Source organism: Plutella xylostella, chromosome 17 (genome assembly GCF_932276165.1).
Source record: "Plutella xylostella chromosome 17, ilPluXylo3.1, whole genome shotgun sequence".
Classification (NCBI taxonomy): Eukaryota; Metazoa; Arthropoda; class Insecta; order Lepidoptera; family Plutellidae; genus Plutella; species Plutella xylostella.
Genome location: NC_063997.1, coordinates 2,352,348 through 2,378,543, shown reverse-complemented (window position 1 = coordinate 2,378,543; position 26,196 = coordinate 2,352,348). Strand labels below are relative to the sequence as shown.

General features: G+C 38.7%; 3 protein-coding genes across 3 annotated transcripts in view; 1 reads left to right on the top strand and 2 right to left on the bottom strand.

Moving 5' to 3' along the window:
- The window catches only part of LOC105386623 (rhomboid-related protein 3), an 81,029-nt gene extending 79,707 nt beyond the window's left edge, over positions 1-1,322 (bottom strand). Inside the window, exons 1-2 of the mRNA XM_038108741.2 lie at positions 867-1,322; positions 635-658 (exon numbers count right to left, since the gene is read on the bottom strand). Coding sequence (XP_037964669.1) covers positions 635-658; positions 867-1,130 — 288 coding nt within the window. The 5' untranslated portion in view covers positions 1,131-1,322. The remainder of the gene's footprint in view (positions 1-634; positions 659-866) is intronic.
- A 3,332-nt stretch (positions 1,323-4,654) lies between these two features.
- LOC119691379 (spermatogenesis-associated protein 20) lies at positions 4,655-14,468 on the top strand. The gene is made up of 7 exons (XM_048626729.1): positions 4,655-4,995; positions 5,813-7,435; positions 7,676-7,884; positions 8,561-8,781; positions 12,212-12,329; positions 12,851-12,967; positions 14,080-14,468. Exons 1-7 carry the CDS (start codon positions 4,847-4,849, stop codon positions 14,250-14,252), a joined length of 2,610 nt encoding a protein of 869 aa, XP_048482686.1. The 5' UTR covers positions 4,655-4,846; the 3' UTR covers positions 14,253-14,468.
- A 68-nt stretch (positions 14,469-14,536) lies between these two features.
- Positions 14,537-26,169, bottom strand: LOC105386625 (ubiquitin carboxyl-terminal hydrolase nonstop). The gene is made up of 9 exons (XM_038108920.2): positions 25,802-26,169; positions 24,361-24,596; positions 23,983-24,148; positions 23,265-23,375; positions 22,683-22,822; positions 22,215-22,401; positions 17,634-17,807; positions 16,958-17,229; positions 14,537-16,604 (listed from the first exon to the last, which is right to left on the bottom strand). Exons 1-9 carry the CDS (start codon positions 25,922-25,924, stop codon positions 16,553-16,555), a joined length of 1,461 nt encoding a protein of 486 aa, XP_037964848.1. The 5' UTR covers positions 25,925-26,169; the 3' UTR covers positions 14,537-16,552.
- Between the last annotated feature and the right edge of the window lie 27 nt (positions 26,170-26,196).

Genomic DNA, 26,196 nt, shown 5'->3' with positions numbered 1-26,196 from the left:
GCTTCCGTACATTTATAATCAGCTCGGTGACATCTTATTTTATTTAATTGCCGGGGTGGCGCGTGAATTATTTATTGATACGATTTGTTTTTACGTGCTGAAGTTGATAAGGCGGTTATGGTAGCTACTGGTTGCAAATAATGTCTGTAGACCTTAGGAAGGTGGAGGATAGTTTAAGATAGAAGACAACAGTTGCACGTAGGAAATTATAGTAGGTACTTTTTCTAGTCCAGATATGCATCTGAAAGTAAATATAAAGAGTTCATAAATACATAGCTTCTTTTTTGGCTCCAGCTGCCTATTAAAACTGAAACCCTTGCTCCTATCAGATTTGTAGTCTCCTGTCTTATTAGACACTGGAAAACCTAGAGCACCTTACATGAAGATATCTGCTTCAAAGGCAAGTGTAAAAGCAGAAGGGAATAACACTGAATTTAACGTGTCGTACGTGAGAGTCCCTTCGCAGCTTCGCAGCCACTTTGTCGGCGATGTCGACAGAAAGCTAATATAATATCGCAGTCGCATGATGCACATCATGATATCACCCAAGACATAACGCGCTGCTGATCGCGAGATTATATTTTTACGACAATACAGGTAGCTGTTGTAAAAAAGTGTTGTTTTGAGAACTTACCCTATCGAAGAGCAGACGCCATTTCTGAAAAAGAAATTTATTTAAATACTTAAACAGAATGTTATATCGTTACTTAGAAGTAGAAGGTAACATATTTTATAGAATGCAGATTTTTCTTCATTGACTTAAGTATCCAACTCCTTTTCTCCTGAATGCTGGTTCATGTCAGGCGCTCACATTTATTAAACTCATTAAACACTTAAACTCTACATAAGTACATACAAGTACTCACATCATGCATCAGCTCCCTCCGTATCTCCGCCTCATCCAACTCCGAGCCCAAATCCGTGTGGTCAGTATCATACATCGGCTCGGCCGCTCTGGACAGAGATCCCAAGGAGTCTCCAGCAGAGGCCAGTGACCCGGTGACAGTTGGTAGTACTCCAGCCTCGATGCCAGACTCCATGGAGGTGTTGGTGGAGACCAGGGCGGCGGCGGCGGTGGCGGCGGAGGCCTGCGCGCCCCCGCCGCGGCCGCTTCCCACCCAGACCGACATCGCATTACCATCCACGCGAGCCTGTGAGTGCGGCTGAATACTTGTTCTGAGTATTGCGGTGATGCTGGCTGGTTGAAGTTTTAGTCATAATTTTTATGTGGTAGAAGAGTAAAGTCTAGGCTGCCAGTGCTTATTAATTATTATTTATTTTTTAAGTTGGACATTCAAATTTCAGTCTTCTGTTACACATTATGCAGATACACATTGGAGGTTTCAATAATGTGATCCTTGGACAGAGATTAAGGACTGAATTCGTTGTTATTTCTGATAGATATAAGTAGAATATATTTAGATAGAGTAAAGATAGATCTTCGATGGATAGAACTTTTAGAAAAGTTTGGACATTAGTACAAAAGTTTTAAGGAAGTATTTCTACGAGGAGGAAGATTGTAAGGCACATTGTATTTCATGTTGATTATTTCAGCAACATCTGAAACAAGTAATAATTTAATCCAATGATGCGTGTGATCATATATTTTGTTTTAAGTATAAAATAAACTCTCACTACAAAAGATTCTAACTGTAACTCATATAACAATATTAATAATCAATATACCTACTATGTAAATAAACGAAAACAAAAACATTGCATAATTTAGGTTAAATTTTTAAAGAGTACAAAATGCTAATTTACGCAATTGATAATATTATTTACTTTCTTTCTATTATTTACTTTCTTTTCTTTTCTTTTTGAGCAACCTCTGCGCTTTGTTAAACAAAATTTATTATATCCACTATAGGGATACGCTGAAAATCAGCACTGTACGGATCATAAGTAAATTTGTGAATCCGGCAGCATTTGCTGAGCGTATTTCCAATTGCCGGAACAAACTAGTGTACACCTATGAATAAGTAGTAAGTAAGTAATTTTTTATGTTGTTTTATATAACTATAATAATATTATTGTTTAAAAATTTATGGTTTCTATGTGTAAAATGATTAGGATTAAGTACTTATTGTGTTTGGCAATAAAAACCATTTTCTTTCTTCTTTCTTTCTTTCCAATTAAAATATATTTTAGAATTTATATTCAGGCATAATAAGACCATCTGTACCTACATCTACCATTACCTACAATAATTTAATTACCACTTGAAGACATATGATTTTGAATCATTGATAACATTAATGGGTTAGTCTAACTAAATACGAGTAAGTAAAGTATTTACATTTATTTTATTAAGTACTAGCTGTTCCCGCGAGCTTTGCTTCGCCTGAAAAAGTTTTCTTCGGGAATTTCGGGATAAAAAGTAGCCTATGCTCTTTCTCAGGGTCCAGACCATATGTATACCAAATTTCATTCAAATCCGTTTAGTAGTTTTCGCGTGAAAGAGTAACAGACAGACAGACAGACAGACAGAAACTCTACATTTGGGTCAATCGACCATATCTACTATCAGGTACCTACTCTACGTTAGTTTCTTTATGCAACTATACTAGTTATAGGCTTTAGAAATACTTGAATACCTCTAGGAGTAAGTACCTAACACGGACCTCGTTAATTCAGCTTTAACTTCAAGGCTAAACTTATACAACTAGAACAAAAGGTCTCACTTTCCCCTAAACGATTCTAATAAGATTGCCGCATTATAATGAATGGCACAATAGCCCAACATAATACAAATTCGTTTAGTTGCCAAGCTGAATTCAAATTATTCTGAAGCAATGAATAATAAAATAGGTTGGCTATTCTCAAACTTACTTGGGGCTTTTTTTATGTGACCTAAAAACAAAAGGGTGGTTTTAACTAAACATTATTGTTTTGTTACCTAACTAAGAACCAGCGGCAACGCAGTGAAATAACTCATAGCCCTCATAGGCCAATTATGGTAAGTAAGTAGGTAAAAATATTTACTTGTGACCTGAACCTGAAACACCCAACACCGACCTACCTACTGAACTATTGTTAATTTGTAACATCAAAGGATGTAGGGGTCCCTTTTTCAGTTTTACATGACTAACACAAAAACTTATCCTACCATTTGTTGCCTACTTCCTCATTATCCCGACGCAAGCCAGGTTAATTAGATCGTAAACGCAATGACCGAAAGCAATTACACGGATCCACCGGCAAATAACATTACGTTTCCATAACATCGTAGACAGTCAATCAGCTGGGGGTGCAAGTGCAGCCCCCGGCCGGGCCACGACCCCTCTCGCGGTTGCCATGGCAACCGGACGAAATATTGCTGCCAGTAGCGATCGGCTTTTGTTTCGTAGGTGTAAGATTATTGGGTAATCCCAGCCGTTTTAGGAGGAATCGGATTAGCGTGGATAAGTTTCTAGTAGGTGGGCAAGTCTCATTTTGTAGTAATACCCAGTAGAAATATAATTTACTTGGTAGGGAAGTCTATGTTACAAGACGGATAAGATAAATAATGGTTTGGTGTAGCATCAGCTAGGTAGGTAGGTAGTAGAATCTTAGCGTTTTAGTAGGGAAATAAAAAACTTTTGCTTCAATAATAGTTAGCTAAGTACCTACTACCTACCACATAGGTACCTACTGAAGTTGAGATTAAGCTTCCTCTGACGTACGTACTCCTCTGACTACTCCTGTTTCCTAATGTTAAGAAGCCTAATGGAAACTTATATTTATTTACCGCACACACTAACCTCAACTTCAAAACATCCTAACAACCAATTAACCTTACACTCACCCGATTAAAAGTCATCGCAATAAAGTCCTCACATCACTATCATAAGGGGCACTTCACACTGGTCATTTTAGGCAATTACTCACAGTCTTTCGTGTCAAGAACGCATTACCCCGAGCCGATATCGTCCATGGACGCAATCCGTCAAAACATGCAGCACGTTGCCTAGTGAAAGTGAGGATGGCGTCAGGTTTCGCGCATGCGTGGGGCTTGTGAAGATGGGGTGAATGCTGCATGCACCCCTTGGAGCAATGACTTTACTTGCACATTAGGAGATGCAGCTATTAGGTAGCTAATAGTAGTAAAGGTAGAACCGAGTAGGGGAACTTTGTTTTGTCGGATAGTTAGGTAGATACTTGTAGGTACCCAAATATGAGGAGGTAGCCTTACGGTAGATTTTATTGTCGTTGTCACCACTTTCAACATCGGCTTTGTGTTTTGGGTAGTTGTAATACCTACCAAAACTTACCATTAATTGCCTTAAGTATATGGAAATATGTATAAGACAATGCATTATTCCTATACGAAAAGACGCCTGATTAAAAATAACTAGCAATAGGTTTACGTTATGATACTTCACTTGGTGCGTTATTCTGAATTTTTCAGTCTAATCCATTAATTTATTATTTATATGGTCTAAACAACATCGAACGATCAAAATGTGTTTAGCTGAGCACAGCGATGTAAATGGACTGTTGGACTGAAAGATTTCCTCTCAGCATAATTTTATTCTGCCTTATTCGGAGTCCTTGCTTCACAGACACAAATTCTCTCGCAAAATTTTGTCCTTTTCTAACCCATGTAAAAAGTATAGCTGCATCCTGCTGTCAAATTCTACTGCAAAGTCAATGTGTCAATGCAATGGTCAGTGTTTTGATTAATTAATTTCTTTCTCAGTTCACTTCCTTGTTATTTTTGCGTTGTTAGATAACTTCAATGTGAATTTGCACCGTGTTACCGCATTATTTAAGCAAAATTATCAAGTTTCTTCTGATAGAAAAGGCCTTATCACAGAGCTGATGTATTAAAACCGAGAAAACCTATCACATTGTGGGTATTATTATGCCTAACAGTGGCCGAGCCGTACTGTTGTTGCGGAGGTTTTCATCTGGAGATGGCAAGTTGAAGAATATAAATCTTAGCCAGAATTCTTCGAAGGAACCCTTGGCTAACCCTGTTTGCATTCACCGTGACTTGAACTTGCCTAAAAGGTAAACTATTATTGTAATATCTAACTACATTACATATTTAAGCCATTGGCTTAGATAGAACCGAAATTAATAAATTACTATAAGTACGTAGCCTTATCTTGTTGTCTAATTATCATTTGACCAATTTATTGCATGACCTTGTTTTAATTAAATTTATTTGCATGATTTATCATGTCTTTACTCAGTAAATATGGAAAAAACTATTTTAATTGATCAGACCATGTATCCTAAACTTCCGATATGTGAGGTAAAGATAAGATATTTATTGTGTTGATAAACATTGTAAGTATCTTTGCCTTAGAAAATAAACAGGGCTTAATTTGGCTATGTATTATTTATGTATTTGATGTGGCAAAGGAATTGAAATACAAGGAACAGTGCCAGAATACTATTGATTGATTAGCACTTCATAACAAAATACAATCCATCGAGAATATTCTATCTCAAAAACTAATTAAGATATTCTACTGTAGAATAGAATAAAAATTAATAAAATATTCTGTTTTTTCTATTGGATGCCATCCGCTATGGTTAGCTTTTACAATACTTACATATTGCACCAGATCGAGTATAATGTTTTAATATAAAGTCTTCTTTCAGTAAAATAAACTGTCTTCAGTATTCAAAGTACTTTCCTTTCATGGGGCATCATTGTCCCAGAACTCTAACATTGTTCTAAGTAAAAAATGCTGTTCCCCAAAAAGTCTACATTCCTCTAAATCTCTGCCAATCCCTTCACTATGATACATGTCATTTGGTTTTCCAATCAAAATGAAATTTCAATAATAATCAGATAAAAAATACTGACTTCTTGCAGATACACCACATTTGGACCCAGCAAAGTACCAATATTAACAAGAAGCTTCAGTGACAACATTATAAAAATGGCAACACCTAGCGGGGAATCCAGTCAGGGGTCTGAAAATCCGAAACACACCAACTCTCTCATTCATGAAAAGTCACCCTACCTCCTACAACATGCTCACAACCCAGTTGAATGGTATCCGTGGTCACAGGAAGCCATTGATAAAGCAAAGAAAGAGAATAAACTAATATTTCTCTCAGTCGGGTACTCCACTTGCCACTGGTGCCATGTCATGGAGAAAGAGTCCTTTGAGAATGAGGAAATAGCTAAGGTTATGAATGAACACTATGTGAACATCAAGGTTGACCGCGAGGAGCGGCCGGACATCGACCGAGTGTACATGATGTTTGTGATGGCCACATCAGGTGGTGGCGGCTGGCCCATGTCCGTATTCCTCACCCCTGACCTCCAACCTGTCACAGGAGGCACCTACTTCCCTCCCACTGATCGCTACGGAAGACCCGGCTTCAAATCAGTACTCCTATCCATAGCCACTAAATGGAAAAACAACCAAGCGCAATTTGAAGAAGTGGGCGCTAACGTTATAGATGCTCTCAAAAAGATTGTTATCAGCGAGAATGGCTCAAATATGACTGTGCCAGGGGAAAATGCTTGGAACAAATGTGTCAAGAGGTTCACCGATTCTTTCGAACCGGAATTTGGAGGTTTTGGCTTAGCCCCAAAGTTCCCACAAGCTTCTATTTTAAACTTCCTCTTCCACTTCTACGCTCGCGACAAAAGCAACCCACAGGGGAAGAAATGTCTGGAGATGTGTCTGCACACTCTCACCAAAATAGCTAAGGGCGGCATCCACGACCACATATCCAGCGGGTTTGCGCGATACTCTGTTGACAACGAGTGGCATGTGCCTCACTTCGAGAAAATGCTTTACGACCAGGCACAACTAACCGCTTCCTACACTGACGCATATCTTGCCACGAAGGATGAGTTTTATGCCGACGTGACTAGGGACATAATCAAATACGTCAACAGAGATCTGAGGCATGAGCTAGGAGGCTACTACAGTGCCGAGGATGCTGACTCGTACCCGACCGCCGACGCCACTCACAAGAAAGAAGGAGCATTTTGTGTCTGGGAATATGATGAGCTTGAGACCCTACTAGAGGGTAAAGTCGTCAAGGGTGTCCCATACCTCGACATTTTTTCCGACTATTTCGGAGTGAAGGAGGAAGGCAACATATCTCCATCCAGCGACCCTCACGGAGAGTTGAAAGGCAAGAATGTGCTGATTGTCTACGGAAGCAAAGAAAAGACTGCGCAAAAATTCAATCTAAGTCTAGAGGAGTTTAACAAGGCTATAGCTGAATGTGTCGAGATTCTGTACGCCGCCCGTCAGAAACGGCCGCGTCCGCATCTGGACACCAAAATGCTGTGTTGCTGGAACGGCCTGATGATGTCAGGTCTGGCGCGAGCTGGTCAAGGACTGGGGGAAAAGGATTACGTAGAAGACGCCATCAAAACTGCAGAGTTCATCAAACAGTACCTGTATGATGAAGAGACAAAGTCATTGATTCATTCATGCTACAGAGCTGAGGATGGGTCGATAACGCAAATGTAAGTATATTTGAGTATTCCTTCTTGTGTCCTTATTGGTCCAGTGGCCTAGGCGCGTAAATTAGCCTTTTCATGGTCTCTACTCTTGAATTAGTCTACCACAACTGTGCTATCAGTGTCTTCCCTAAAAAAATATACAACAAGATAAATTACCAGCCCTACTACCACTCCAACTTTCACATTTATAAGGCGTTCGTAACATAATTTCTACTCACGAATAAATTTAACCTTTCTTTCCAGTGCAAAACCAATCCGCGGCTTCCTAGAAGACTACGCCTACCTCATCAAGGGTCTACTAGACCTGTACGAGGCGTCGCTAGACCAGCGCTGGCTGCAGTGGGCGCGGCAGCTGCAGGGCAGGCAGGATGAGTTGTTCTGGGACGCGCAGAGTGGAGGGTACTATACTTGCGCGGCCGGTGATGCGACCGTTGTGTTGAGGTTGAAGGCTGGTGAGTCATTTTTGAAATAGTTTTATGGTACATGGTTATTTATGTTATATTCTAGCAAACTTCGGTATTTGATCAACTCGGAGATATCGAAAATAGCTTTGCTATATACGTGTAGATACTAAAGTACTTAAATACATATACATACATACACAACTAAAAGTTATGAACCAGTATTGTTGTGATTTAAAATTTTATTGGGTAGGTACGGTGGCCTGCGCCTAAAAGTATATAGGCGGAGTTTTTAAAATAGCGATCCTGATGATGAAGGGACCAGCTACATCTGTTATAAATCCGGGGACGTGTTGTGTGTGATGTGTGTAGCAGTGGTGTTTATGTGGATGTGCTTGAGCAGCATGTGAGCTTGAGATCGCTATTTTAAAAACTCCGCCTGTATACTTTTAGGCGCAGGCCACCGTACATTAACTTGGCAAGGCGAACTTCACTGATAAAATTCCACCCTGTACCAACTTGCTTCGCTATTGAGCAGTTTATCATCAACATAAATCCTTTAATCTTTCATCAAGTACCTACATAATAAATCTTTTGAATATGAATGCTGAGGCAGTACCAACGTTTAAACGTGCTATTCTCAGGACCTCTTGCGTCACACCACAACCACTGTCTAGCGGCATCGCCTGTGACACCTACTTAAATACTGTTTCCACTTAATTTCCAGAGCAAGACGGCGCCGAGCCCTCAGGCAACTCGGTATCCTGCCACAATCTACTCCGCTTATCCGCATACGCTGACAAGAGCGTGGCGCTAGAAGGAGGCGCTAAAGAACGGGACATGGCGAGGAAGCTGCTCACCTTCTTTGCAGAGAGACTCAATGACACGCCCACGGCGCTGCCTGAGATGATGTCTGCTCTTGTGTTTTACACTGACTCTCCTACACAGGTATACTGCATTCATTCTTGCTTATCACAAAAGGTAAACAATCTTTGTGTGTCTTTTTTACTTACTAGCAAACATTTTTAATTTCGTAATTAAACAATTTATTTTAGCTGTAGTTTATTTAGTTAATTATATTTTGATTAAAAAGACACACAAAGATTGTTTACCTTTTGTGCCAAGTAAGGACAAATGGATGTTATGCAGAAATCTATTCTATTTAACTCTTGCTAAGGTGTAATTCAGCTTACTGCTACTAGCCCTGAACTAAGCCGAAAGGGATGACTCTTGGGTGCGTGTTTTGAAACTATACAAGGCCAGAACGCACCCATAGTGTACTAGCACTGTATAGTTTCAAGTGAAAAAAATAAATATTTTACTTGAAAATATACACGATTTGTGCGTACTAATCGCGTATACTTTCAAGTTGGGATTTACTGAATCGTACTTGAAAATATACATTGCTATTACGCATATTGCTTGATTGGCGTACTTGTCGCATATAATTTATACCTACATGCTGATTCTAATTTACTTAACTATTTCGGTAAATGTAAATGACTACAATTGACTTGTTCTGCCTGTCATACCTATAAAATGATAATAAATGAAGATGAACAAGCTCTAATTTGATTGATAAATTGATATTTATAGCAATCATACTTGCAAGTAAGCATACCTACTAATATCTTATTATTTAAATGAATTAAGATTAATACCTACTACACTCCTGAACGGATAAAACTAGCTTAATGACGCCGTCGGCAATATTAAAGTGCATTTAACAGCGCATCAAAATATTACAGGGTGTCCACTCAGAATGCTCCAAAAAATTCCCTGACTTTTCCCTGACTTTCCCTGACCGTTTCAGAAAATTTCCCTGACCAAAGATCAAAATATAAACCTAATTTAAGTAATTTGAAGACAAAATCTTGATTTTAAAGTTTTGCGTTCATTGGTTTGACACTTATTAAAACTCGATTGCGTAAAATATGTATACAGGGTCAGCAAAAATGGTATATTAAGAGGGAAGTATAGCACTTAACACACACTAACGTTCTTCAACTTTTAAATATTATCGAATCTCCATGATTTTTTAGGATATTTAAGACACAATAAATTACTAAGACGACCGAATGGCGTAGTGGTTAGTGACCCTGACTACTGAGCCGAAGGGCCCGGGTTCGATTCCCGGCTGGGGCAGATGTTTGTTTAAACACAGATATTTGTTCTCGGGTCTTGGATGTGCCCGTAAAATGGCAATAGGCCCGCCCCCTATTACATTGGGACTAACATAACAATCTGGCGAAAAGTGGGTGCAGCAATGCACTTCTGCCTACCCCGCCAGGGAGTACATTAGTACAAGGCGTGAGTGTGTGTGTGTGAATAAATTACTAGGTTTATAGTTTTTTTTCTCTAAATTTGCTATAAATTAAACTTATAGGCACCTCAAGCAACGCAATTTTTGTGATCAAAACTGCGCCGTTAAACAAAAACAATGTTTTTTTTAAAGCGAAACCTACAACTCTATAATATATTATTCTGAAGCGATTGACATCAAAATCAAAAAGATTTGTTAATATTTACTTGGTGAATAACGATTTCTCCCGAAATTTTATCAAGGAAAGTACCTATGTCAGTCACGTCACGAGCTGCATTTATCTCTATACTTAGCACCCGGGCCCTGGGGCATGAGTACACAAACGATAGCAAATGTTTTACTAAATACCTATTTCTCGAGGTTTCCTCTTAAGCCTTAGGCCTTAGGTCATTCTTAACAACTTTTTTGTGCGAATATTGAAAATTTCCGCAAAAATATGCATCCGCCTTGCAGCAAGTTGCTATACTGCCTAGTTTAATAGTCTGACCAAAATTAGACTGATTACCATCGAAGTAGAAATTGAAACTGAAATAGAAATTAAAACAGAACAATTTTTTTTAATGCCTTCTCCTGCCTGACAAAGTTGTTAGTTGTGTAAGTATTTTTTTATGAAATTTGATAAAACATGCAGTACAAAATATAATAAAGTTTGTTTTGCTCTGCTAAATTAGTAAAAAAATATATTATTGATTAATAGATGCCGCGCGGAGACAGCGTATGCGGTTTCGCTGACGCACATAATAATTAGCGAATTGAGAAGAGGAGGAGGCTCCTTTTTTCAAAGTCAGTTAATGAGCGCGGCTGCAGCGCGTCTGCACCAACAAAACGTTATTTTTTATCACAAACTTCTAAAAGTTTTAAAACTAAATTTGTTTTGATTGGTGAGATGAGTCACCCTCTTTTGCATCAATCTGTATATACGAGCCATAATTTTACCAGCTGAGTCTTGAATCTATCTAATCTTTTGGAATTCCTACAATTTTTTTTCATCTGTCATATTTTATTAATTCACGTAGATTTAAAAAACTTAATCGTATAATTATTATATAATAGTTAGCATCACTCAAAAATATTCCAAAACTAAACGAGATTTTATTTCATGTCTTATTTATTTCACAAAAAATAAGTATTACTAGTAAGGGAAAGTACTAAAAATTATGCTCGAAAAAGGTAATTTTTCCCTGACTTTCCAGGTGGCCCATCAATTTCACTGACTTTCCCTGACCACCTAGAGCTTCCCTGACTTTTCCCTGACTTTCCCTGACTTTCCAGATAGTGGACACCCTGTATTATTATAACCAACTAAAATAGTAAATATTGATCAAATTTTAAATTTAATGGTTTAAAAAAATTAGGGTCATTTGGTGTTGACTTTTTGCTACTTGGACTTATTAATTGCTCGTGAGTGTAGTAGGTATTACCCTACATTTACAGTTCTACACCCTCTTATGAGATAATTTTTACTATTACAACAGTTCTACAATTTAATATCAATTTACTTTTTAACTTACGGTGTAAACAAAAAACACGTTACGAAATTAATGCCAAGTGCGGAATGATGATGCAATGTTTAGAAAGCAATAGACTTATTACTATTTCGCATGAAAGAAAGAGAGAGCATCAATTCAAAAGGGCTACCTGGTAACTAATCACGTATAGTTTCAAGTGCTCGCATTGCCGCTGGGCGCTTGAAAATATACACGATTAGTACGCAGTGGTAACTGCTGCAGTATATTTTCAAGCCATAATTTTGGCCCAACTTACTTGAAAATATACGCGATTAGTGCGTAATGGCCTTGTATACTTTCAAGTAAATCATGGCACCATTTTAATTTGAAAATATACGCGAGCAGTCCCAACCTCTGCGTTCTGGCCTTGTATAGTTTCAAAACACGCCTCTTGGGTGCGTATTAGGTTATTTTCTCCAGAGTAACTTTGTTGGTCAGGTGACGTCGTAAAAGAATATTAGTTCAGAAAGACCCCCCTTAAGTTTACTTCACCCTTTATCGAATACCCTATACACATAAATCATCAACCACATAACCACTATTCCAGGTGGTGATATCGGGCGGGTGCTCGGACCCGCGCACGCTGGCGCTGCTGCGCGCCGTGCGCTCGCGCCTGCTGCCGGGCCGCGTGCTCGCAGTCCACGATCCTAGCCTGAATGATACACGTAAGTGTCCATAAGGAATATTAATCATTATAAGTATGTAGATCGACGGCAGTAAAAAACATGACTTATGGTGCAAGAAATATCCAAATCGGACAAGAAATGGATAAGATACAGCGATTTAACTGTAGCAGTTCAAAAAACCCTTGTCAGTACCAGCCGCGAGCGCGTGACGTCATAGGACTGAGTCATCGCTATCTACGAGCAGTAGGTGTAGGGGAGACAGAGATTCCCCCTACAGTATTTAGGTCGGGTCGTGATGAATGTTGAGTGAAAGACGCATGTTATACGTATGTTCAATCACTGATTTATCTCTATAATTAATTTTATTTAAATATGTGCATGTAGGTAAAAGGTATTTCCGTATTGGTCAGTATTATTATTACTGACTACCTAATACGATGTATAATCTAATATGTACGACTGTACGTGATACCGTACAGTAGGCGCGCTTTTTAAAACCTAGCCCGATAAAATTATGGACGGATTTCAAAAATTCAAACAACTTCCTATTCCCATTCCAGTGCTGAGCCCCAAGCACGACCGTCCAACAGCCTACGTGTGCCGCCGCTACGCGTGCTCGCTGCCCGTCACCGACGTGAAGCAACTCGAGGACTTGCTGGACGAGGACTTGGGGAAAGGCAATTAGAGTTTCACTTGTGTTTAGGTACAATCGGCTGCATAAGTAGCTAGCTATACACTTTTGTACCTTGTCAAACTCACAAACTGCCTATTCATTCATTCTTCGTTTTTTAGTAGGTAATTTGACAAGGTACAAAAGTATACAGCTACTTATGCAACTGACTGTACTGTTAGTGAGCGCGTCCTGTCAGTGTGAAACTGAGTACTGCCACCGTACCACCACCGACACGTTAGCAATCAACAATAATTAAGCAGCATCGCTTATGTGTCAAACATCTGTCATATCCATACAAGCTACGTCAGATTTGACAAATAAGCAATGCTGCTTAAGGTTTGTACTATTGTGCTATATAGTTGTAGATATAGTTCGGTGGTGGTAACCCCGGGAGGTTTTCAAATTGCCACGCATCATGCGTGTCCAAGCGTTGTTTTTAAGTATCTCATCATTCAGTTATTGTTCTTTTATCTGTATCATAAATGTTGAACTTGACTAGCGAAAAAACTTTAGTCTTCTATTATAGCCTATTTATATACTGTAGCTTCTTATTAAAGCTTACATAGAAGTCTTACTGTTACGATTCAGTACCTACTTTATAACTATTTATTTTAGAAATAAAGGTACTTACTTACTTAGATGTTGTAATGGCTATGAACGGGATAAAGTTTTTCAAATTATCAACAGTCTAGTTTTGGACAGTAAAATGCCACCATAAATATTTTGACCTGGAAAGCCAGGGCAAAATTACCATGTCTACTAGGAATGAAATTTGTAAACCTACGTGAACCTGAATATCCCGTTTCATGCCCATTTAATGTTTAAACATATTACAGTCTCGTTGACGTTACATACGTTAGATCTATCTATAGCGTTATGGACTGTTATAATACTATGCCAACCTTGATAATTATGTTAAATGTTGAATCTATTTAATCTCATATTCTATGTATTATAGTCGTATTTTTGTGAAAGTAACTCTTTTACTTAGTTAAACGTAAGAAGTCGCTAGTAACGACATTAAATACCACTTACTGTTTGTTGTAATAACTTATTTAAGTACCTAATAGTTAGTAGTTTGTTATTTGCGCTATAAAAGTTCTATGTTTTTTGCAGTTAAACCTAAAAGGAGTTACTTCAGTGTGTTGAAAAAATGTCTTAGCTTACGAATTAGCAACCACTCTTATGGTATTCAAAAACGTTACAGCAATCATTTGAACAGTGTGTCCACTCTTAGGAACAATATGAAAAAAATCTACGATTGTGATCAGTTGGTGAATGAAGTCTGATAGTAGGTATTGTGATAGTAAAACAAAATATTTTGGAAAAAAAAAACTCCTGTAGGTAGTTGGAAAACAAACCTAGAACATACAGCGTACCTAACATAGAATAGCACATGTTTTATTAATTACTTTTTGCTATAAGCAAGTTTTAAATTATAAAATTGTAACGTTGTACAATGTGATATGTATATTTTATAATAAAGTTGGAATTGTTAAAATAAAGCATTGCGTTTGATTTGGTGTAGAAAATGCAGGGATATGTCAGCCACGTCTAATACAAAATGCAAGCAACGATTTTAAGATATTTATTCAATTTAAATAATTTCATAAATTCAATATCTAAGCCATAAAGTGGCGACACATTAATTAGGAATCAGGTTATGATTGAGGGAAACTACCACAAAGGGACATTAGTGATTTTGAGGTAAAATGGGTACATCCAATAATATTTATTAATTTTCATCAAATTTTAGACCAATATTTTTTAATACATTTTTTACAATATTTTTATACTTTTTAAACACATTTTGTGAACTAATCGATCCTAATACTAACACATATTATACTTTAAAATAACTTCAAATTTACACATTTGATTTATAATATTGATTCCAGTAATATATCACATCAATCCGGACTAAAATAACAACAGTGTCAGAAATAAACACTACACTTATTAAATGCAAATAAATAGACAAGTACCTACTTTGTCCATTTCTGTAAAATTATTAATGCCAAAACTTTGTAACACAATTAGCTAATAAGAAATGTCTAATTATGAAAGCAGCAGGTATATACATAAACTGGCTCCAAAATTGTAGAAATTACAGTTTAGATCATCTTAGCTTTTCAAATCTATTTCCAGGATATAGTAAATATAGATCTAATAAATATAATTAGGGGATATCATTTTGATGAAATTTCGAATTAATTTATACATGACTAAAAATATTGTTAAACACGTTTGGATCTAACTTTAAAAAGCGAAGTAACGTGCCAACTCAAGAGAGGAAATTAAAAATCCATAGCACTAACTATACTAATACAAGTCATAAATATTAAATATCACATCAATATAAACTAATTTCAGTTCAGTCATAGGTTTGATTCTAACTAAGACACGACCTCATGCAGCATTAATAGATTTAATACATGTACTTTGTAAAATATAGCATGATTCGCATGACGTTTGATCAGCAGATAGTTACATTCTTATGCCTGGTAAATAAGGTCGTTATCCCTTGAAAAAGAAACAAATGACAGGTAAAAGTATCGATTTGACAGCTGTCATAAGACTCAAGCTATAGTCTACAAACTATAGTTAGTATTACTTCCAAACAAAATATGCACATTCGATCATAAAATTACAGAGTTCTAGAAAATGCAAATTAGGATTTACAAAGTACGAGGTAGATAGCAGTTTGATCGTAAACCTTTGAACATAAATCGACAAACACTAATTTTAGTATCTTCATTATTACATTGTTAGAGAAAATAAAAATTACTTGTGACCTACCTATGAGAAGTCTTCTGAAAATACCATTCTTAATCTACTTAACCGAGAATTTCATTCCAATATGATTAGGTATACCTACTGACAATCAGTCCATCCATTGACTTCCAACTAAAGCTGCGTTTTCGTTCACTTCATCCTGAAATCCTGAATGTTGGATATTATAAGTTATTTAAAACTTTATCATTATATAATGCAATATTTCGAATACAGTTTTCTCTTTTTTGACGATGAGGTAATGCAACGTACCACTAGATGGCGACACTACTGCGTCATACAATTTAACATAATTTAACTGCGATCGAATGGTAAGAAAACTCACACTTTGTCCCTTAAAATAGAATACTCAGTGAAAACGCAGCTTTTCCTCAACTCACTTAAGTTTAAACACTACAGAGAAAAACATATAACATTTAGGTACGTTAAAGCTTAGCAACTAACAAATTCGTCAATAATTTGGGGTAGGTATATAATGAACATCATTGTTTTTCTTCTTCTTTCTACTAATATGATGACTCTTTCCGTTCACAAGAACGGTAGGTTGTTAGGAGCAGAGCTTTATGCCTCTTGAAATAAAGTTGAAATAATTTTTTACAGATGTTGACTTGTAAAATGTTTGCGTCGTCATCGTCCTTTTAACACATTTCATTTGGGTTTTAAGCGCTGCTCAGCTTTTGACTAACGATTCGATATTAATACCGTATACAGTATAAGATAGATTTTATAAGTAAACATCGAATACACAGACAATACGAGTAGATTTTATATGAAACGATGCCTGGAGTGAAACATCTTAGACGTCGCATTCATATTCCAGCACGGTCTTGTGGTAGAAAAGAAGATATCTGTAAGAAAAGTAAATTAAAATTATATTTCTGTGAAGGTTGTTATAGTTTTCAAAAAGTAAAAAAGTTTTACGGTGTACATACAAAGTGGCGCCTCTAGTGGAAACTATCATCAAACTTTTAACGGACCATATTACGTTTCGGCTGGGATAAGGGCTCCCACATATACACGTGATACGATGTCGCTTTGTAAACGCGATACGACGTGGTATTGTGCAACTCTCTCCCATTGAATACCTGCTAGTAAGAAACAGACGTTTTCACGACGCAATTTCTTATCTATGGAAGCCCAAAGATATCTGCGTGGCAACCTGTACCACAATCATTTCTTTCATAATTCAACAACAACTCACCCCTCACTATCCAGCACCTCAGCCAAGTCGGCCCTGGTGATCATGTGATCGTCACACTTGAACCAGCTGCCCTTCATCTGTCGCACATACGCCGTGTAGTGGCCCGCATCGAGAGACCCCAGATGGTTCACTACGGCGAAGAGCGAGTAGCGGTTGTCTTCGAATACGCCCTCTGGCCCGTTGTTGTTGTCCGCTGTGTCGACGGCGCGGCGGTGGGACGACATGAACGGAGTCATGTCGAGTTCCGCGGGGAAGGATACGAAGGTTGAGATCTGGGGAGGGGATAAAATTATAATTTTATTTTTAAATCAGATCTACGCCCTGTTCGGTATACATTTTGGCATAAATATGGTCGGTGGTGGTTGTATATCAATCTGCCCCTGTGGTCAAGTGGTGGCTTAGTTACAACATTCAGAGGTCCCGGCATAGCTAACCGGTAATAATTTGTGTTTTTAAATTGTGATACAAGTCTGGTTAGAACATAGCTGATCACCTGGTGTATATATATAAAAGTTAAATTATGCTGTCTGGATGGGCATGTAAACCAGTCGGTCATGCATCTAGCTTTATCCAGCCGGTCTTCCGTCCCATTGGGTTATGACTCATAGAAGACATTGGACTTGGATTGGATAGGATTGCAAGTATAGTTTGGGCATTATTGTAATATGTTATATACCTTTCTGTCGATCTGCTCTGAGTGCTCAAACCGCTTCAGATGGAAGCTGGCGACGATGGGCAGCGTCTCGAGCGTGAGCTGCTTGGTGGACTCGCGGTACGCGCGGCAGTTGGAGCACTTGATCTTGGCGCCGGAGCCGAGGTGCTCGGCGCGGGTGAAGCGCTCCAGGCAGGCCTGAAAGGTGAATGTTTGTAAGTAACATCAGTAAGGTGAAGTGGCAGTGGGCAAGGCATATGAGGCTGAATAGCTACCGTACCCCCACTGACACATATGCAAATAACGATCAATAAGTAGCATCACTCGCCTGTCAAATCCATATAAGTTGCGTCAGATTTGACAAGCAAGTAACGCATTTTAAGGATTGTTAATTGCTAATGTGTCGGTGGTGGTAGTTCCACGGGTGTTAAGATTGACTACCAGCGCCAATCAGTTAGTTTCATTATGTACTTTTTAAGCGCTAGTATATCTAGCATTTTACGCGTATAGGTTTTTATACAGGTAGTGAGTAGTAGTAGTTTGTTTCTGAGGTACCTATCCTAACTTTAAGTACTTTTATCGATGGGATACGTTGTGCTGAACAAAATGAAGGAATTAATAAACAATAATAGAGTTTTTCGTTTGCAATGGATACCTTCGCACATCGGATTAGTAGGCAATGAAGAAGCTGACCGTCTCGCTAAAATGGGTGTATCGGATGGTGTTACATACAATATAAAAAGTAATTATTCAGATTTCTTGTTAAAATATAAAAATCGGAATCATGAACACTGGAAGGAATATTTTGATTCAAAATCTGTAGAAAAGGGCGTTTGGTACAAAACGCTACAAGCTGAACCTCCCAGAATCCCATGGTTTGCTGAGTGTAAATTAAGTAGATATGAGATTGTTTTGTCCCATAGATTAAGATCAGGTCATTTGCCATTAAATAAGTTTAAATATATGATGAAAGTTGTAGGCTCACCGGATTGTTCAGCATGTTCAGTAGTAGAGGACTTGGGTACACTACATAATTCCGAAATACTTTTTTACGAATATGAAAATAACGATTTTTTAAATTTCGAATTTCATAGTTCCGAATAATTCACAATCCCGAATTTTAAGTTTCCGAATAACGAAAATCACGAATAGTTTATAAACGAAATTTCAAACAACACATTTATTAATATAACGAATGTTAATTTTCCGAATATTATTATTTCGATGTTTCAAAAGTACGATTTTTATTATATCGAATTATTTAAATTACGAATCCCGAAGTTTTAATATTCCGAAAATACAAATTCCCGAATTTTTCTTAGTTAACAAGAAATGGTTATCTATTATGAATAATGCAGCATAATGCGTATAAAAACAATATTTTTTAAGCTATATTATGTAAAACGCTCCGCTCCGCTTCGCTGCGCTCCGCTTTGTTTTTCGATATCAATGTGCACCTAACACGCTCCTCCTCGCTTTGCTCGTCGTCGCACCTATCTTTAGGTTTAGGTCCTAAGGTTTTTAAGTTTAAACACCATAAAAATCCTAGTAATTGTTTTGCTCTATCTTTGAAACGCTCCGCTCCGCTTCGCTGCGCTCCGCTTTGTTTTTCGATATCTATGTGCACCTAACACGCTCCTCCTCGCTTTGCTCGTCGTCGCACCTATCTTTAGGTTTAGGTCCTAAGGTTTTTAAGTTTAAACACCATAAAAATCCTAGCAATTGTTTTGCTCTATATTTGAAACGCTCCGCTCCGCTTCGCTGCGCTCCGCTTTGTTTTTCGATATCAATGTGCACCTAACACGCTCCTCCTCGCTTTGCTCGTCGTCGCACCTATCTTTAGGTTTAGGTCCTAAGGTTTTTAAGTTTAAACACCATAAAAATCCTAGCAATTGTTTTGCTCTATATTTGAAACGCTCCGCTCCGCTTCGCTGCGCTCCGCTTTGTTTTTCGATATCCATGTGCACCTAACACGCTCCTCCTCGCTTTGCTCGTCGTCGCACCTATCTTTAGGTTTAGGTCCTAAGGTTTTTAAGTTTAAACACCATAAAAATCCTAGCAATTGTTTTGCTCTATATTTGAAACGCTCCGCTCCGCTTCGCTGCGCTCCGCTTTGTTTTTCGATATCAATGTGCACCTAACACGCTCCTCCTCGCTTTGCTCGTCGTCGCACCTATCTTTAGGTTTAGGTCCTAAGGTTTTTAAGTTTAAACACCATAAAGATCCTAGCAATTGTTTTGCTCTATATTTGAAACGCTCCGCTCCGCTTCGCTGCGCTCCGCTTTGTTTTTCGATATCTATGTGCACCTAACACGCTCCTCCTCGCTTTGCTCGTCGTCGCACCTATCTTTTGGTTTTGGTTCTAAAGTTTTAAAGACGTTTATGTTTTTTTGTCAAAATCACGAATTATCATATTTCCGATCGGGATTTGACTTTTTCGTGATTATAATAAATCGGTATTTTATTTTTCGTATATTAAAGTAATCGTATTTTTTAACATTCGTATATTTAACAATCGTAATAACAATATTCGTGATTATAATATTCGAAATTATAATTTTCGTGATTATTACAAGTCGGTATTTTAAAAAATCGTTATTGCAATATTTCGTAAATTACATATTCGGGGTTATCAAATTCGGAAAAAAGTTTTTCGGAATATTTGGGTGTTCCCGAGGACTTATATCATTTTTTGGTAGAATGTAAACAATATAATTCGGACAGAGCAATGTTATTTCGAAAACTTCGAGTCAATCTAATTGACGTTGGTGCATTTCAGACTATCCTTTCAAATCCATGTTCTATTGAGGCCAAAATATTGTATAGTTATGTAAAATATTGTTTAGACTTAAGACAACCCTAGTTTAGCATTTATTTAAATAGTGTATGTCTCGATGAGACTGACATGGTCACAGTCTATTGTAAGTGACCTAAGTCTCTTTAATAAATAAAGATTAAAAAAAAAAGTACTTTTGGGTGAGAATCCTCCCTAAGTTCGGTCCTTTGAACCTGATAAACCGTACTATACACAGTAAAGCCCTCACGGTGGGCAGTACCTGCAGCGAGCCCGGGCCGGCCACTATAGTAGCTTTTCCCGTGTGTTTTACATACCTTTAAAAGTATTTGGATGAAATTTTCTATGTAGGTAGCTAAAAACCGCAAGAAGGATATAGGTCACCTATAATCCCGGATTTCCCACGGGAAATGTTTTTAGGGTGAAGCGATATTATTATACTTACTAACCCGGGATTCTCATGGGAATATAGGTGTCCTATATCCTTTTTCCGGTTTTTAGCTACCAACCTACAAATTTTCATCCAAATCGGTTCATCCGTTCCTGATTTACAAACATAAATAGTGTATTTTCCTACATTAGGTCCTTCGAGCCGGATAAATACACAGTAACGCCCTCACGGTGGTCAGTACCTGCAGCGAGCCCGGGCCGGCCACGTCCAGGCTGATGTCCCAGAAGGGGTCGATGGTGGTGGACACGCCGGAGCAGCACGTGCAGACCACGTCGCTCTGCAGCCCGCCGGTGAAGATATGCTCGATGATGCAGTTGCAGCGCCCGCGAGGTTTCTTCTTCTTACCATTGTTTATTGTAACTATACTAGCGTTTCCCGTGTGTTTCACATATTTAAAAGTATTCCCGTGGGAATCCTGGGATCAAAAGTACATACTATCATACTTTTGATCCCGCTTCATAATAAAAAAATCCCGTGGGAAATCCAGGATAAAAGGTATCCTATGTCATTATTCCGGTTTTCAGCTACGTACCTAGCAATTTTCATCCAAACCGATACAGCCGTTTTTCATAATATCGCTTCATCCTTAAAAGGATTTCCGTGGGAAATTCGGGATAAAAGTATCTATCTAATATCTTTCTCCTAGTTTTTTTTACCTCCCTACTAATTTTAATCCTAATTGGTTCAGCCGTTCCTGATTTACAAGCATAATTAGTGTATTTTCCTACATTTGGTCCTTTGGGCCGGATAAACACACAGTAAAGCCCTCACGGCGGGCAGTACCTGCAGCGAGCCCGGGCCGGCCACGTCCAGGCTGATGTCCCAGAAGGGGTCGATGGTGGTGGACACGCCGGAGCAGCACGTGCAGACCACGTCGCTCTGCAGCCCGCCGGTGAAGATATGCTCGATGATGCAGTTGCAGCGCCCGCGACGCTTCTTCTTCTTACCATTGTTTATTGTAACTATACTAGCTAAACATATCCCCATGGGAATACCTGGATAAAAAGTATTATAATATCGCATCACCCTTAAAAGATTTCCCGTGGGAAATCCGGGATAAAAGGTCCTATGTCATTCTATGTCATTCTTCCGGTTTTTAGCTACGTACCTAGCAATATTCATCCAAGTCGATACAGCCGTTTTTCATAATATCGCTTCAACCTAAAAAGGATTTCCGTGGGAAATCCGGGATAAAAGTATCTATCTAATATCTTTCTCTTAGTTTTTAGCTACCTCCCTACTAATTTTAATCCAAATCGGTTCAGCCGTTCCTGATTTACAAACATTAATAGTGTATTATCCTATATTAGGTCCTTCGAGCCGGATAAACACACAGTAACGCCCTCACGGTGGTCAGTACCTGCAGCGAGCCCGGGCCGGCCACGTCCAGGCTGATGTCCCAGAAGGGGTCGATGGTGGTGGACACGCCGGAGCAGCACGTGCAGACCACGTCGCTCTGCAGCCCGCCGGTGAAGATCTGGTCGATTATGCAGTTGCAGCGACCGTTTTCCTTTTTCTCGACGTCTTCGAGCCCGTTCATGCAGTGGCTGCGGAGAAGAAAAGTGGTTAATTATGAAACGTGCGCTTTCCGCAGTATAATTTCATTTGGTGCCGCGTAATCACAGATACAGCCTGGTAAAAAAGAGTAGAAATGAATAGGGGCGCTTCATTTTCCGACGAATAAAAATGGTCCACCAACCCGCACGTGGCCAGCATTGTGGACTAAGACCCTTCCTTCATTTGGAAGGAGACCCGTGCTCCAGAAGTGGAAATGTGATGGGTCGTGATGAAAAATGTTTTATTTATGTCTTTCTACATTGTGTCTCACCGGTGCAGCACGTCCAGCGTGGCGATGAAGAACTCGTGCGCGTCCTGCTGCTCGTAGCCCGCCAGGTGGCGCGCGTGCGTCCAGATCAGGTGCAGGAGCCGGTGTAGGGTTAAAGGTGTCTTGGCGCCGGAGTAGAACTCCTGAGGGGTTAGAATGGAAGAGTTATTGGAGTCAGAATTTACATTTATTGTAAAAGATCAGGTGCAGAAGCCGGTGCAGGGTTAAAGATGTCTTGGCGCCGGAGAAAAACTCATGTTGATTGCAAATGGAACATTATAATAATCATCATCATCATTCATCAGCCAATAATCATCCACTGCTGCACATATGCCTCTCCATTGGAGCGCCACAACACTCGATCCTCGGCCGTCCTCATCATTATAATAATATATTATCGTAATTAGAATCCAAAGTTAGAAACAGAGACTCCTTTAGTAATGGTAAGGGGAGTGGGAAAGGGAGCAGGGGCAGGATTAGGAAGAAAACATTTGTAAATAGACCGGCCGGTCCATCACAGTTAAAACCTTTAGATTTGAAACGAATCTCGCAGAATACAGCTAGTAATTTACAAACATGACGCACCTGGAACAGCTTGGACACCTCGCACACGAGGCACTTCCCTGCCCCGGACGGCTTGCACTTGTGCCGCTCGCCCAGGAAGTAGTCACGGAGTAGGGGCGTGTGGATCAACGTCTAGAAATATGAGATATTGTATTTAGTATGATGTGAAATATAAATAGTATTTGGTAGAGATTCATATAGGCAATATAAACCGCCTATTCAATACTTTTACATTTTCAAATTTATATACGTAATTACTGCAACGCCCCTATTTTCTTTTTTGTGGGTTAGCCGTGTGATAGCAATGAGAATGAATGATAAGTTAATGTTCAAAATTGTAACTAAATATTAAAGGCAATGGACTCATAAAGAATTAATCACTGTTGTTTTGGTTTGGCAATAACAACATTGAATAAAGTTATTATAAACATATAAATTCCCCCAACCCCAGCTGCCGTTACACAGGTTCGTTTTCGACGTAATTAAACGTCCCTATATCGCGATGCACCATAAATACGGCGCTGTGATTTGTAGAACGCGCTTTTTTAAACGAGTTTATCGACGTCGATAACGAACCCGTGTAGCAGCCGCAGGTTTAGGATAAACATTACACTGGATGCATCAATGCACCTGTGCACCTCGGTTAAGTGTATGCCGTTTATGTTACCTATTCTACTCATTGATGAAAGAAGAAACACAAACAACAGTGTCTATTTATTAATGAAGGTTTTCAACTAACCTGAACAATACAGTTCATGAAACACGTCGACCCCAGGTTCTGCAGCCCGCGCAGCCCGATGGTGGTGTTGGGGCTGATCATGCGGCGCTTGCGGAGACGCCGCAGCGCGGCCGCCTCGTTGGCGTTGGGCACCCACGACATGAAGGGGGCACTTAGGCCGAGAGACCTGTGGGAGAATGGGTGGTTTTAGTTAGTATAATTTTAGATTGGTGGAAAAGAGGTGCTTGGCTTATTATGATGAAAATGCTATAACAGAATAAGGGGGAAATGCCCGTAGAATGGGGAATGCACAGGTAAGCTATGTATGTGCATTACAACTTCAGAATGAGAGCCTTTCCACTTATAACTACAAAGTTCAATAATCTAACAGCTACTTACTTAGCCCCCTTCAGTCTATTCCTTGTAGCAATATCAGCCAGCTCCTGATCGTAAATATAATCTTGGCACTGGGCGCAGAACACATTCCCGTGGTTGAGATCTATGTACAGGAAATGCTTCTTGGTCTTGGAGTGTTCCTGCATGTGGCCCTCGTAGCAGCCGAAGTAGATGCAGTGCAGACACGAGTGCAGCCGCGGGCCGGGCTGGCTGCACACGAAGCAGAGACATGCTGTGGCCTAGAGGTGTGAACATAAAGATACATTTATTTTAAATACTGACAAAGTTTATTTCACCATTTCTTCTCCTTAGTGACGGAGCCTTTGTGAAATGGTGGTAGAGTAATATTATGACTATTTATAAACAACATTTCAAATACATAATATACAACAAACAGTAGAATGCAGATACTTGAATAAAAGAAACAGTTACTATCAGAGTGTTACAAAGGCCTCAGCATATGCAATAAAGGGATTAGAGCAATAAGGTTATTTGTCATCAGTATGTTAATTACCATTGGTCCGAGAAATGTATGTTTTTATTGTGCTGCTCATAAGGAAGAGCAATTCCAGCAGTTTTGATTGATATTAGTCTCTTTTGTTGTATTCTATAAATTATATAAATTCTGAGGGGGATGAAGCTCCTGTACTTATGTGACTCTCTCCAGTGTAATCTTTGTAAATATATACCCCTAATTTCAGCTCAACCAGCCTGGCTCTTGTGTAAATTGGAGCGGCAAGCCTGGATGTCACAAAAGCTGAGATAGACACTCTGATTGGTTGAAATTTGTGATGTTTTTTATAGCCTAATTAGCCAATAGGTACATGATATGTACCTTAGTATTACTTTTCTAGATTCTCTATCTAAAGTTGATACACAATTGGTAGGCAAACCAGCCAGTATTGTATAAACATTATCTATGTATATCTAGATCCTTTATCTATGTATGCCAATGTGCCTGTGGTATGACCAAGAGAGATCTGATAAGAATTATGTATATTTGTAGAAACATAATTTCAAGCCTGACATAAGTGAAGGTGTGTCTATTGAGCAAGTCTTGGATGAACCACGTAAATATAACAAGCTATAAATAGTAGGAAAGCAGCCCTATGTACCTACCAATTTTATGAACCATTTTGAAAAATAACATGGAATGATCAGCTGATCAGTTACGTAAACAAATAACAAACACTAATTTACACTAATCTTACATCCAGAAACGAATTTAAGCTATCAGGGAGCATCCATAAAAAGAACAGCTGATGTAAGGTCAAAGTTCAAGAAACAGCTGATTCCTAATCAGAAATCGTGACATTTTGACAACAAAGAGAGTTCACTGCATGGTGATTTGATGCGTGGAAGATGCTCTAGAAAACAATAGCGCAATGCAAATTTAGCTCTCAACTTACAAGGGCTTTTACAGAAGACGTAAATTTGAGCTTACCTTGTACATCCTCGCCTCCTGCGAAGTACAGGCCACAAAGAATGCATGTACCACTTTATAAGGATTAACTCCTTTAGCAGCCTTAAAATTATTCAAATGAATACAACCATTCATATCATTCATTTTTACGCCTTTACACCGGTAAAGCAACAAATTAAATAAAACTGAGGCCTTGGCACACAGCTGTTTAGTTGAAAATTATTGGTTCAACACGAAACAAGCCGAGCTTAATTAAATCAAACTCTTAATTGATCAAAACACTTTCAAAATGAATTCATGTTTTTCTATAGCAAAACCAAAACCGAATTTATTTCACGATTATCGAAAAACACCACATTCGACATCCATCCAACTTGCTTGGCAAGCGAACAAAGAGTATGTTACTAAAGTGGTGG